Here is a 13253-nt window from a genome sequence, read left to right as displayed (position 1 = left end):
CTGGACGAAAGCCAGGGCGGATGGAACCGCTGCGTCGGGTTCCTGTGATGGGAACAGAGGTGGATTATAACCAACAGCACACTCAAAAGGGGACATACCTGACGCGGCCGCAGGAAGGGTGTTATGGGCGTATTCTGCCCAGGAGAGCTGCTGACACCAGGAACTCGGATTGTTGGATGCTAGACAGCGGAGCATTCTTCCTAGATCCTGGTTGGCCCGCTCACACTGCCCATTGGTCTGAGGATGAAAACCAGATGACAGACTAGCAGAGGCCCCAATCTGTCTACAAAATTCCCTCCAGAACCGGGAGACGAACTGGGGACCCCTATCAGAAACCACATCCACCGGTAACCCGTGGAGACGGAAGACGTGATCCACCACCAGTTGGGCGGTCTCCCGGGCGGAGGGTAGCTTGGGCAGGGGAATAAAATGAACCGCTTTGGAAAAGCGATCCACCACCGTGAGAATTACAGTGTTTCCCTTCGACGGAGGAAGCCCAGAGACGAAATCAAGGGCAATGTGTGACCAAGGACGGGAAGGGATAGGGAGAGGATGCAGTAGACCATCAGGAGGGCGATTGACAGGCTTACTTTGGGCACATGTGGGGCAGGCCAACACAAACTGTCTAACATCTGCGGCCATAGTAGGCCACCAAAAACGCTGTCGGATGGCAGACAACGTTCTCCGAATACCTGGATGGCAGACTAACCTGGATGAGTGACCCCACTCAAGGACCTCAGAGCGCAGCGCAGCCGGCACCAGCAACCTGCCTGCCGGACACTCTCCCGGCACCTGCACCCCTCGACCGGCCTCCTCAACTCGCTGCTCGATACCCCACGAAAGAGCCCCGACCACCACCCCCTCAGGAAGGATGACCTCGGCCGCAAACTCCCCCCCCGGAGCACCGAACAGGCGAGAGAGGGCATCAGGCTTGGTGTTCTTTGATCCCGGCCGGTACGAGAGGGTGAAATTGAATCTGGCAAAGAAGAGCGCCCAGCGGGCCTGACGCGAGCTCAGCCTCTTGGCCGAACAGATGTATTCTAGGTTCTTGTGATCCGTCCAGACCAAGAAGGGCTGCGCTGACCCCTCCAACCAATGACGCCACTCACCCAAGGCCAATCGTACCGCCAGCAGCTCTCTGTTGCCGATGTCATAGTTACGTTCTGCAGGGCTGAGACGACGAGAGAAGAATGCACAAGGATGAACCTTCCCATCATGGAGGGAACGCTGAGATAGAACTGCGCCAACCCCAACGTCAGAAGCATCAACCTCGACAATGAACTGGGCCTCCGGATCTGGAACCATCAGAATAGGTGCAGAGACAAAACGGGACTTTAAAATGTCAAAGGCTACCTGCGCTTCCCGGTTCCACCTGAAAGACACCTTAGTGGAGGTTAAGGCTGTCAGCGGTGCAGCGATCTGACCAAAATTCCGGATGTAACGCCGGTAGAAGTTGGCAAAACCCAGGAAACGCTGCAGAGCCTTCCGGGAGTCAGGGACCGGCCACTGGGCAACAGCTTCAATCTTAGCGGGATCAGGCTTGATCCCCTCCGTAGAAATAATATGGCCAAGGAACGTAACAGACTCAGCGTGGAATTCGCACTTCTCCGCCTTGACAAACAACTGGTTCTCTAGTAACCGCTGGAGAACCCGTCTGACATGCTGGGTGTGTAATTGGAGAGAAGAAGAAAAAATCAAAATATCATCCAAATACACAAAGACAAATTGATTAATCATGTCACCCAACACGCTGTTGACGAGTCCCTGGAAAACGGCTGGAGCATTGGTCAGACCAAACGGAAGAACCAAGTACTCGTAGTGTCCCGAAGGGGTGTTAAATGCCGTCTTCCACTCATCCCCCTCCCGAATGCGCACCAAGTGGTAGGCGTTGCGCAGGTCTAACTTGGTGAAGACCCGAGCTCCCTGTAATAATTCAAAAGCAGAAGACATTAAAGGTAGGGGGTACCTGTTCTTGATAGTAATGTCATTCAAACCTCTGTAATCAATACAAGGGCGCAGGGAGCCGTCCTTCTTCTGAACAAAGAAAAACCCTGCACCAGCGGGAGAGGAGGAATGGCGGATGAGCCCAGCCTGAAGTGACTCACGTATGTACTTGTCCATGGCCTCTCTCTCTGGACCTGAAAGGGAATATAAACGACCCTTAGGCGGAGAAGAGCCCGGGAGGAGATCAATGGCACAGTCGTAGGGGCGATGCGGAGGTAGCGAGGTGGCCCGGACCCTACTGAACCCTACGCCGGAACACCAGTCAGGTCAGAGGGATCCTCCTGAGGAACACAAGACACAGAGACAGGACAAAAAGCAGCACCCAAACATGACACGTGACAAGACTGACTCCAGGCTAAAACAGAATTATAGACCCAATCAATGTGGGGATTGTGCTTGTGCAACCATGGGTGTCCCAGAACTAAAGGAGCCTTAGGGGAATCAATAATAAACAGTTCAATCCGCTCATGATGACTGGCAGCAATATGGAGGTCTATCTTGGGAGTGACGTGGGTGATGGTGGTAAGGGGACGGCCAGCTAATGACCATGCTGAAACGGGGCTAGTCAAAGGAACAAGCGGGATCTTCCAACGTTGAGCAGAGGCAGCATCAAGGAAGTTCCCCTCAGCCCCTGAGTCCACAAGGGCGAGTCCAGTGTGTGAATGACTCTGGAAGGAGAGTTGGAACGGCAGCTGAGTGCGTGTTGCAGGAGAGCTTGAGCTGAGAAACGCTTGACAGGCGTTAGGATCGCCATCGTAGACCGGCGGATTGTTGGCATGGGGTTCGGACTCGTGTGACATACCGGTGTGAGGAACGGGACCCCGGCTCGTTGCCTCTTGCTGAAGATCGTCCACCCGTGTGAGGAGTTCGGAGACTCGGGCACTGAGAACCTCCACATCCAGCGCGTTGGTGTTGAGCTGAGTGGCATGCTGCCCGATCAACACTCCCTGTTGAGCGAGAGCCGCGCGAAGCGGACCAGATCCCGCTGAATCCATAATATGGTCAGACTGTTCTGTCAGGAGAAAGCAGGCTGGATTCAGGTGCGGGTAAACTCAAGGCTTTATTCACAAAGCGGAGACAGAGAAGAAAGAGTCACGTTCCACAGGTTTCACTCGCAGTGACAGGATGAACAGCAGATGAGTCACGTTTCACAGGATTCACTCGTAGTGACAGGATGAACAGCAGATGAGTCACGTTTCACAGGATTCACTCGTAGTGACAGGATGAACAGCAGATGAGTCACGTTTCACAGGATTCACTCGTAGTGACAGGATGAACAGCAGAAGCTACTAGGAGCTCTGGGCTTGTAAGAACTAGAGCAGAGAAATAAGCCAAACACACTGGAGCCTGAGGACAAGACACAACAGGGTGAGTACAAAGAGCTGCTAGATGATCGGAGCTATTGGAACGAATAACAACAGTCTGACAATAGACAGAGAAACACAGGGAATAATAAAGGGGGACAATTAGAAGGACATAGAGAACAGGTGGCGAGCAATTATGGTTAACAACGGGGAACAAGGGAGGCGGGGAAAACACAAACAGGCAGACGTGGTGAGCTGTCAAACCATCCCAACACACACACACACCCACACCAAAAAGACAGGTGATTAACCCCGAGACCCGACAGTTTTTGTATTTCGTTGTGTTGTGAGTATTTGCAGCATGTGTGCTGTCAAACTGATGAAGAACTTTTCTTGATTTGCTGGTGCTTTTTCTATTTAAACGCGTTTTGTGACGTTGCAGCGCGTTGAGCTCTCTCGGCCACCGTGCCTTACCCCTATTTTGAAATCTTCACCCCACACGTACATACGCTACCATGGCAACGACGATCGCGGAAACAAGCAAAGATGACACACAAGCATATTCAAACAAAAGCCAACATGGATAGGTTGTGTGAAACAATGCAAAATCAACGTTACTCACCTATCAAAAAGAAACAAAGAAACCTTGGCATCCGATTCGAGCCCTTCCCAATCCTTGAGTTTCTCTCCACCACTGGAAAGCTGCCCCAATATTTAAGCGGGTCCTGCCTCTTGCCTGATTGTAAACCCTCTTTTTTATCTGCCATCTCTCTAATTCTGTAGTATACTGCACTCACTATCACAGGAGAGAGAAGGAGAAGGGCTATCAGCAATAGCACAGAGGCTGCAGAGAAGGCTTCGAGGTGGCTCTGGATTAAAAGAGCAGATCCTTGGTTAAATGCTGCTAGGGCATAAGCTGATCAACCTCAGCTGGGTCACCTGCGAGGTCAAAAACACCTGCGAGGAGCTGGAGGGGTGGCTGAAGAAGGTCAATAAAACTGGGCTCCCTGGAAAATTTAAGGCATGGGTGTACCAGCATGGGATTCTGCCAAAGATACTGTGGCCTCTGCTTCTGTACGAGTTTCCGATTTCCACCATCTCTGAATTACAAAAGAGAGTCAGCCGCTAACTAAGGAGATGGCTGGGATTCCCGAGGAGTTTAAGCAGCATTGCCCTTTATGGAAACACCTGCAAGCTACAGCTACCACTAAAATCCATCGATGAGGAGTTCAAGGTCTTGCACGTAAGAGAATTGCGGCAGCTCCATGAATCTAGGGACCCCACAGTCTCTGAGGCAGGGGTAGAGTTAAAGACTGGTAGAAAATGGAGGGCAGAGGTGGCAGTGGACCAGGCAGAGTCACGGCTTCGCCATGGTGTTCTAGTGGGAGCAGTGGCCAGAGGAAGGGCTGGGCTAGGAACCTTTCAAGGGCCCAGATTTGACAAGGCTCGGGGAAAGAAGCGGAGACAGCTGGTTCAAAATGAGGTAAGGGCAGCGGTGGAGGAGGAGAGGTCCAGCAAAGCAGTGGGAATGACATGTCAGGGTGCCTGGACTAGATGGGAACAAGCTGTGGAGAGGAATATCACGTAGACAGACCTCTGGCAGGCAGAGCCACACTGCTTCAAGCTCCTAGTTCAGGCAGTCTATGACGTCCTCCCCAGCCCGTCCAACCTGCACACCTGGGGTCTGGTCGATACTCCAGCATGTCCCCTTGCCAGAGAAAGGGAACCCTTGAGCACATCTTGAGCTGCTACCCAAGAGCTTTGGGAGAAGGCCGATATCGCTGGCGGCATGACCAGGTGCTGGAAACAATTGCAGAGAGCATCCAGGTTAGCATCATTAGCTGTCGGAGGTCAAAGCGCTCCAAGCAAACCATTAGCTTCATCAGGGCTGGAGAGAGACCAGAAAGATCTTCCAGGATAACAGCAGGGATTCTGAACACTGCAAAGGATAGGCAGCTGATAGTTGACTTGGGCAGACAGCTTAAATTTCTCCAGCATAATCTTAAAACCACTCTGAGACCTGACATTGTCTTGGTATCCGAGGCTACAAAGAACCTGGTCATGTTGGAGCTCACTGTGCCATGGGAAGACCGAATGGAGGAAGCCTATGAAAGGAAGAGGGAGAAATATGATGGCCCTGTCAACGACTTACCACAACCAAGGCTGAAAGCCAAGGTGCTTACCTGTGGAGGTGGGGTGCAGAGGCTTTGCGGGGAAGTCCCTCTATGGGGCCTATACTGCACTCGGCATCACAGGAGAGAGAAGCAGAAGGGCTATCAGCAATAGCACAGAGGCTGCAGAGAAGGCTTTGAGGTGGCCCTGGATTAAAAGAGCGGATCCGTTGTTAAATGTTGCTAGGGCACAAGCTGAGGCCTGATCAACCTCAGCAGGGTCGCCTGAAGGAGGGTGTCTGATGTTTCGAAAGACCTGAAACACCCAGTGAGATCAGAAACATCACTGATGATGTGCCCTAGCGTTGCATCAGAAGATGTATCATTACAAAAGAGATAAAACTTTACATACACACTCTGGGGACAAGAGAACAATTTAAAATATTGTATCAATGCATTCTATGGCACCTTTAACAGAAAGGGATCAGGGTGTCTTAAGATTTATTATTTATTATATATGGCATCTACGCTAATATTTGTCTGTTTCTCTCTTATTCTGAGGTCACCGTAGCCACCAGATCCAGTCTGTATCCAGATCAGAGGGTCACTGCAGTCACCCGGATCCAGTACGTATCCAGACCAGATGGTGGATCAGCACCTAGAAAGGACCTCTACTGCCCTGAAAGACAGGACAACTAGAGCCCCAGATACAGATCCCCTGTAAAGATCTTGTCTCAGAGGACCACCAGGACAAGACCACTGGAAACAGATGATTCTTCTGCACAATCTGACTTTGCTGCAGCCTGGAATTGAACTACTGGTTTCGTCTGGTCAGAGGAGAACTGGCCCCCCAACTGAGCCTGGTTTCTCCCAAGGTTTTTTTCTCCATTCTGTCACCGATGGAGTTTCGGTTCCTTGCCGCTGTCGCCTCTGGCTTGCTTAGTTGGGGTCACTTCATCTACAGCGATATCGTTGACTTGATTGCAAATAAATGCACAGACACTATTTAACTGAACAGAGATGACATCACTGAATTCAATGATGAACTGCCTTTAACTATCATTTTGCATTATTGACACACTGTTTTCCTAATGAATGTTGTTCAGTTGCTTTGACGCAATGTATTTTGTTTAAAGCGCTATATAAATAAAGGTGACTGGACTTGACTATAAAAATGGATAGTTCTGGTCTCTGATTGGTTGAGCCGCATTCAAAGCTGTTGTAATTTACAAACTTACACCTTGTTTACTTTGTGTTGCTCGGCAACCACTTTGTTGTAACAACTGTTTCTGAGGAACTACATTGTTTGGTGGAAGAATCATTTTTTATTTATATCTTTACACTTTATTTGCTCTGTTTTATTCTGTAAAACATTATATGTATATGGAATAACCGTTTTATAAAAGCAATAAGCCCCACTTCACGTCGTGCCTAACAACGCCCCTTAGCTTTTATAAATTCACAGTAAACCATGGCTTCTTGGGGCTTATTGCTTTATTTTTAATAATTACATGACTCTGTGGAATATTTGATTCTGATTGTTCAATCGCGACATTCCAAGGTATGTTATCCCTGGGTATGTTATAGGTATGTTATTCCAAGGTATGTTAAGCTGCTGCCATTTTGTTTTATAAGAGAACTAACAAACTTGTAAGTTTTTAAAATATTTTCATCTTAATTCTTTTATTGCCTTAATTATTTTTGTGGTGAATTGTTGTGTAATACGTGGTTTCCCTTAAATGTCCATTCAGTTTGAATTTTCAGCTTGCTCGCAACTGCTGTCTTTGGCTTTGCGTTCAAATATTTAAACTCAAATCAATATTTTGCATCGAATTATTTACTTATGTGGCAAAGGGCCGTGTAATAAGCGGGTTATAAGCATGTAATAAGGCCCCATCAGGGTCCTGATCACCCTGTCTGGGTTTATTCTGCGAGAACATCCGGCTGGATGTACAATTATCATTTACATAACACCTTTTGTACTTTTGAAAAGCTTGAACATTGATTTGCTTCGATCTTACTTTTTCAGATTCATACAAATCAGGACCTTTCCAAAGATTTTCATGCAGTCCTCTTCGCATCGGGTGGATCTTTGCCTCCGTGTTGTGCATTAAAATCATTTAATGCACAGCTAGCCTTACAGTAGACTATCTCTTAATTATACCCTCTACAGATGCACAAAATTTAGAGAGTATTCAGACAGCCTGCCAGTGTGATTTGGGCATAGGCTTAACGAAGAGAGAATGGAATGATGCTCTAAGCCAGGTAAATTTTGTGCATCTATAAAATCTCCCTATGCTCTCATCCTATTTAAGATACTTTCCAGACTTTATTTCAACTCAAAACTAGCTAAGATTTATCCCATTGTTAGTTTTGCATGCAAAGGGTGCTCGCACTCACCTGCCACAACAGCTCATATGTTTTGGTCTTGTCCCAGGTTGGAGGAATTTTGGAGGGAGATCTTTGAATCCTATAAAATATCTTTGATTTTATTATTGACCCTGATCCCTAGCCAATAGCCATCTTGGGTATAGAGAAGAGAGAGAAATATATAGAGTTATTGCCATTATTTCACTTTTAGCAAGGTGTTCCATTACAGTAGAAAAGGGTTGATCCTCCAAACCATGGTAGAAGGATTAAAGAGGTTATGACCTAAATTCTACTTGAAAAGACAAAATTTACCATTTGAGGCTCAAAACGGAAGTTGCATAAACAGCCTCGGTTAGCCAAGAGGTAATCAGTCTTATTTTTGGATACAACTAAACTAATGAATGCTCTTATGTAACTGTACTTATATAACTTGTATGTAAAAAAAAAATTAAATAGATGACTAACTTGTAAGACTAGTCTAAACCTGTCACAAAACACTCACAGACTCTACAAAAGATCCAAGTGCGGCATTTAATGAAGTAACCCACATGAAACAAAAGCGCAAAAAACATCACACAAGCCGAAAACAGCAAGCATAGTACAATTCCACCACAATCCAAAGCTTAGTTAGCCAAATATATATACAGGTGAGCTAAATGGGTAAATCACACACAGCTGGAGGCAATGAGACTTGATAGGCCAGGCAAAGGATGATGGGAGTTGTAGTTCAATGCAAGAAGCAGTGATATCAGAGAAATGCCCTCTGGTGGCTGTCAAGGGCAATTCAGCTGCTGGCTGTGACAAAACCTTATATGCAACTGCCCTAGACTCCCTTTCTGAGATCTTTTGAAGAATCACACCTGCTTAAAGAATGATTCTAATCCCCCCTTACCACCTTTAATATCAATTATTTTATGAATCTGTATATATGTATCTGTTTATTTACTTATTTGTTTGTTTGCTTTACCTTGCATTATTATGTATTCTGTTATTGTTATTAAATTTTTTCTTGGTTTTCAACATTTAAAAAACTTCTATTTAACTATTTATTTATTTATTTACTTACTTTTTTGTCATTTTTGTGATGTATGTGTGATACTTTTCTCTTAGTTCAGCCTTCTACGGGGAACAACAGGTGATAAGCTGGATAAACAAGGGACATTGTAACTTTTGTGTTTGTAATTGTAATTGAACTTTTTCATTTTTATCATGAACTCCAATAAATAAAGTATTTAAAAATAATAATATTAAAAAAAATTCAGTGTTTTATGACATCATATGTTTTGTGAACATTTTAGGTAGGTGTTAGATATTTATTACTATTAATAAGATAAAATTAGAAATTTAATGTTAGAAAATTAGAGTGGGTTCATCAATTTTGATTGAAAAGCCCTCTTGATATTTTAGCCCTGTAAGGCATGAATTTTTATTTTGACTGGAAAAAAAATATTTCATCCCATTTTTCTAAGTATGACCTGAACTATATGACTACCATCCCAGAAAGCCCGACTCAGTTTTCCAGTCTCTCTAGTAGTATATTGTGATCAACAGTGTCAAACGCAGCACTGAGATTTAGTAGTACCAATAGTACTACTAGTAATGGACAATTATATGTCACTCATGAATGATTAAATACAAAATTAATAGTAGTTATTAAGATTGATGTTGTTTGGAATTGATAAAATGTGCTTGAAAAAAAAATCATCAGAATATCAACGTACCCCAAAATAATACAAGCAATGTAAATCAATAAAGGTTTATGTAACACTTTATAATAAAGTCTCATTTGTAAATATTAATAAATGTATTAACTAACGAACTAACAATGAACAATATATTTTCACCAAATTTATAAATGTTTGTTGATTTAAAAAAAAAAAAAAAAAAAAGTCTGGTCTATTTTTCATGTATGTGTTATATTCTTGCTCTTCTGTAAAAAACTTTGGTCAGCCGGGAGGCTGTTGTAAATGCGCTATAGAAATAAAATTGAAATTGAAATTGAAATTGAAATGTTTTTTGATGATAGTTCACAGTGCATAAACTAATGTTAACAGATAAAACTTTTTTTTTTATGTTTAAGTTTTGAATATTAACTGGCATTAATACATGCTATATAATTATTGTTCACGTTAATTAATATAGTTAATGTTAATAACTGAAACCTTATTGTAAAGTGTAACTAAAGTTTTATATATCGTTTTGTGTATGTTTGTTTCAGTCTTGATGGTTTGGATTAACCCTTTAATTTCTGTATCCCTTAAAACCAGACTGCCAGAGGGTTACTGTAAATGCATATGCCTGCTGGGCACAATTTTCCTGATGCCACTGAGGTGGTGTTTGCACTGATGGCTATATATATATTTATTTTTCTTAGAAATATCAACCTCAAAATGTGCTGTGATCTGATATTTAAAAAAAAATGTGTTGTTGGATTTATAGCTGATTTGATCTATCAGTTTTTATGAAGTTTATAATTTATGTTGGTTTTAGATTAAATGTTAGTTAAGTCTGAAAGGCTTTGGGGTCTGAGTATTTCCCTGCCAAAATGAACATTCTGACACTCTTGAATTAAGTTCTTCAATTTATTTGAAAATAATCAATAACACTAAAACGATCCTGTAACAATTCATTCTTTTAAAATGGTAACAGCAGTAAACTAGAAGTCCAGTGACAACTGTAAACAGCAGTTCGCAGAGATACAGTGAACAATTAATTAAATGTTCCTTTTATTAAAGTGCTGTAGTTTTAAAATAATGTGTTACACTCCATCTCCATCCATGTTTCAGGGAACCTGACAGGGCAGGAAGTAATCGCTCTTCAGCAAACGAAGGAGATTTCTGTTGTTTGAGCTGAACTCATACAAATTTGCCCCGCTGTAGAGATAAATGTTATCTGGAAGAAAATAAGTAATTGAACTTCATGAAATTGTACAGTAATGTTAGAATAATTGATTTGTATTGTTGCAGATGTGCAGAAAGTAAAGTAACAAACACCTACTGTTGGACATGTGGGCTGCTGTAACCTCTCCAGTAAACCCTGGAAATCCATTTTCCACTCGTTTGGGATTCCCACTGTCCATCTTCTCTTCTCTCTCATCATAGCTACCAAAAACGGGGACATTTTAAATTCTAATATCTTTTCAGAGCAAATGTTAAGGATTTTTGTTTATGATGCAGCACTTGACCCACCTGTAGTAATATATGTCAAAGAAGAGCAGTGTTTTTCCTGAGTTCTTGTTGTGGACGGCAGCATCAACTTTTGTCACAGATGCTGGCAGACCAAAACTGCTGAGAGGCTTAGGATAGCCTGGCTCAAGATTTTTGTAATTAAATGCCCAGACTTGTTTACCTATAAATAAATACAAGCCAGGATAAGAGTTTTTCAGAGCATGGATAGAGATTGTAAGGGTGATTGTGGTTTCAGAATCCCCATATTGTTTGAGGAGGTACCTTTGAATAGGAAAAGTTTATCTTGCACTGGATCCTCATAAGCAGCATCTATATTATCTGGAGCGTTGGGCCAGAAACTTTTGATGGGAAGTTGAGCTGTGCTTCTGCTCGGAGATATACGCCAGAAAAAGCTGAAGAGAGAGACATTCAATTTAAATATTTTATGTTTATACTGTATAAAAAAATACATAAGACTGCCTGTTTTTATGTGTTACCTATCCTTAAAAAACATTGTTTCTCCCTTAAAAGTCGTCACTGCATCCCAGACCAGATGACAAGGAGTAATTGCTGGTTCTCGATCAGGTTGACCTGATGTGATTACCACATAGTTAACAACAACCCAATATTTTTGACTCAGAAATTATATATTATAGTTATCCTCTTGATGAACATAATACCATAGAGTGACTGAATCCCTCTGATGTCATCACTGGGCAGAGAGAAACGATCCGGATCAGTAAAGCTGTATGTGGGAAACATCAGAGAGCCAGGAACGTCAGAATGAGAAAGACCCAAAGAGTGACCAAACTCATGGGCGGCCACCAAGAACAGGACATGACCTGTGGAGAAATTAAGCAGAAAAGTTTAGGTGCAATTTAAAAGATGAATTGCCGCTTTAGATTTTTGATGTGATGTCAAAGTTGAAACTTTGAAAAGTATTACAGCCAAAAAAAAAAAAAACTCACCTTTAGATGAGCGGAATGTGAAAGACTCATCATCATCGAAATGTGCATCTCCACCGATTCCAGGAGAAGGTTTAAACGCATGAGCCAATGTGCCTAGTGGTCCGTCAAATGGCTGACCATCGCCATGATCTGTAGGTAAGAGTTTAGTTTTACATCTATCTGTTTTACATTGAATTAAAATAATCTCCAAAAAAAAATAGTTTAAATTTAGTTCAAAAGAATTCAACAAAATGAAAAGCACATGGTTGTTAAAATATAAATATAGATACACTGATAGATGTATCTTACCCCTTGTAGCAAAGGAGATCATGATGTCAGCTATGCCTTTGTTAATACGAGTGAATCTCAGAGGAGTGACATCGGCCCAGACCTGCAGCGCTTTCTTTATGGATTGATCCACTTCAGCAGTTGACATGTCAGGAGTGTAGTTCACGATTCTGTGGAAAAGGACCATTATCTTTATCTGCTCCTTTTACTCTTTCTTTTTCCATTCATGCAAAGAAAACTACTCAGACACACACCTGTAGGTGACCTGTTTGGTCTGCCATTTGGGTTTGCCTCCAAATGTGGAGTACGCAGCAACATCTGGAACTCCACAGCGGGGCTTCTTCATCACCTCCAGTGTTTCTTTGTCCAGCTTTCCAGTGACCTTAAGCCTGAAAAACTTCTGCATCTCTTCCAATTTACTGGTTAGTGGATCTGGCTGCTTTCCTGTGGGACTAGGAGGTCTATATACCAGATTGTAGAAGCTTATCAAATATCCCTAAAAATAAAAAAAAAACAAGGATTATTGTATTAATTATATATTTATATATTAATTATTTATATATAAATTATATTTATATATATAAACCTTTGCAATCTCATAATCATCAGCGGGCTTTGAAGTCGGTGCGGCGTGAATAACCAGCACCAGGCTTGCAAGAAAACATAGCTGGCTCTGAATCCCCATGTTGAGAGTTGATTCTTCTGCTCTTGTGCTTCACTTCTGACTGACGAAGGTCTGGTAATGACTTATATACACTTAAAACTGTGAGGTGTTGGGCAACAGGTGAAATTAAACCATCAAACTGACAGGAAAGACAATTATAACAGGATTTTCAGCTTGACACAGCCTCTTCCTTCTTCGCCCAGATATTAATATAATTTCTCTTCCTCATACCTTTATTTAACGGCAAAACATTTGTTGTTAGCTTTTTCTGTGTTTTATAAGCACAAACAAGAGCAAACTATTGTTTATGTTTTTAAATTTTATGCTCCATTATTAAAATACAGTGATAAAATTACAAGCATTACTAGGGATATAAAATACTTAGTACAAATGAGACT

General features: G+C 42.8%; 1 protein-coding gene across 1 annotated transcript in view; it reads right to left on the bottom strand.

Moving 5' to 3' along the window:
- mmp30 (matrix metallopeptidase 30) overlaps nt 1–12889 on the bottom strand; it is a 29818-nt gene extending 16929 nt beyond the window's left edge. The window contains 5 exon segments of the mRNA XM_059544705.1: nt 11637–11798; nt 11925–12053; nt 12213–12361; nt 12446–12687; nt 12778–12889. Of these exon segments, the coding sequence (XP_059400688.1) occupies nt 11637–11798; nt 11925–12053; nt 12213–12361; nt 12446–12687; nt 12778–12876 (781 nt within the window). The 5' untranslated portion in view covers nt 12877–12889.
- Nucleotides 12890–13253: the final 364 nt, after the last annotated feature.

Source organism: Carassius carassius, chromosome 49, assembly GCF_963082965.1.
Source record: "Carassius carassius chromosome 49, fCarCar2.1, whole genome shotgun sequence".
Classification (NCBI taxonomy): Eukaryota; Metazoa; Chordata; class Actinopteri; order Cypriniformes; family Cyprinidae; genus Carassius; species Carassius carassius.
Note: the sequence above shows the minus strand (reverse complement) of the source record. Positions and strands in the feature narration are given on the sequence as shown.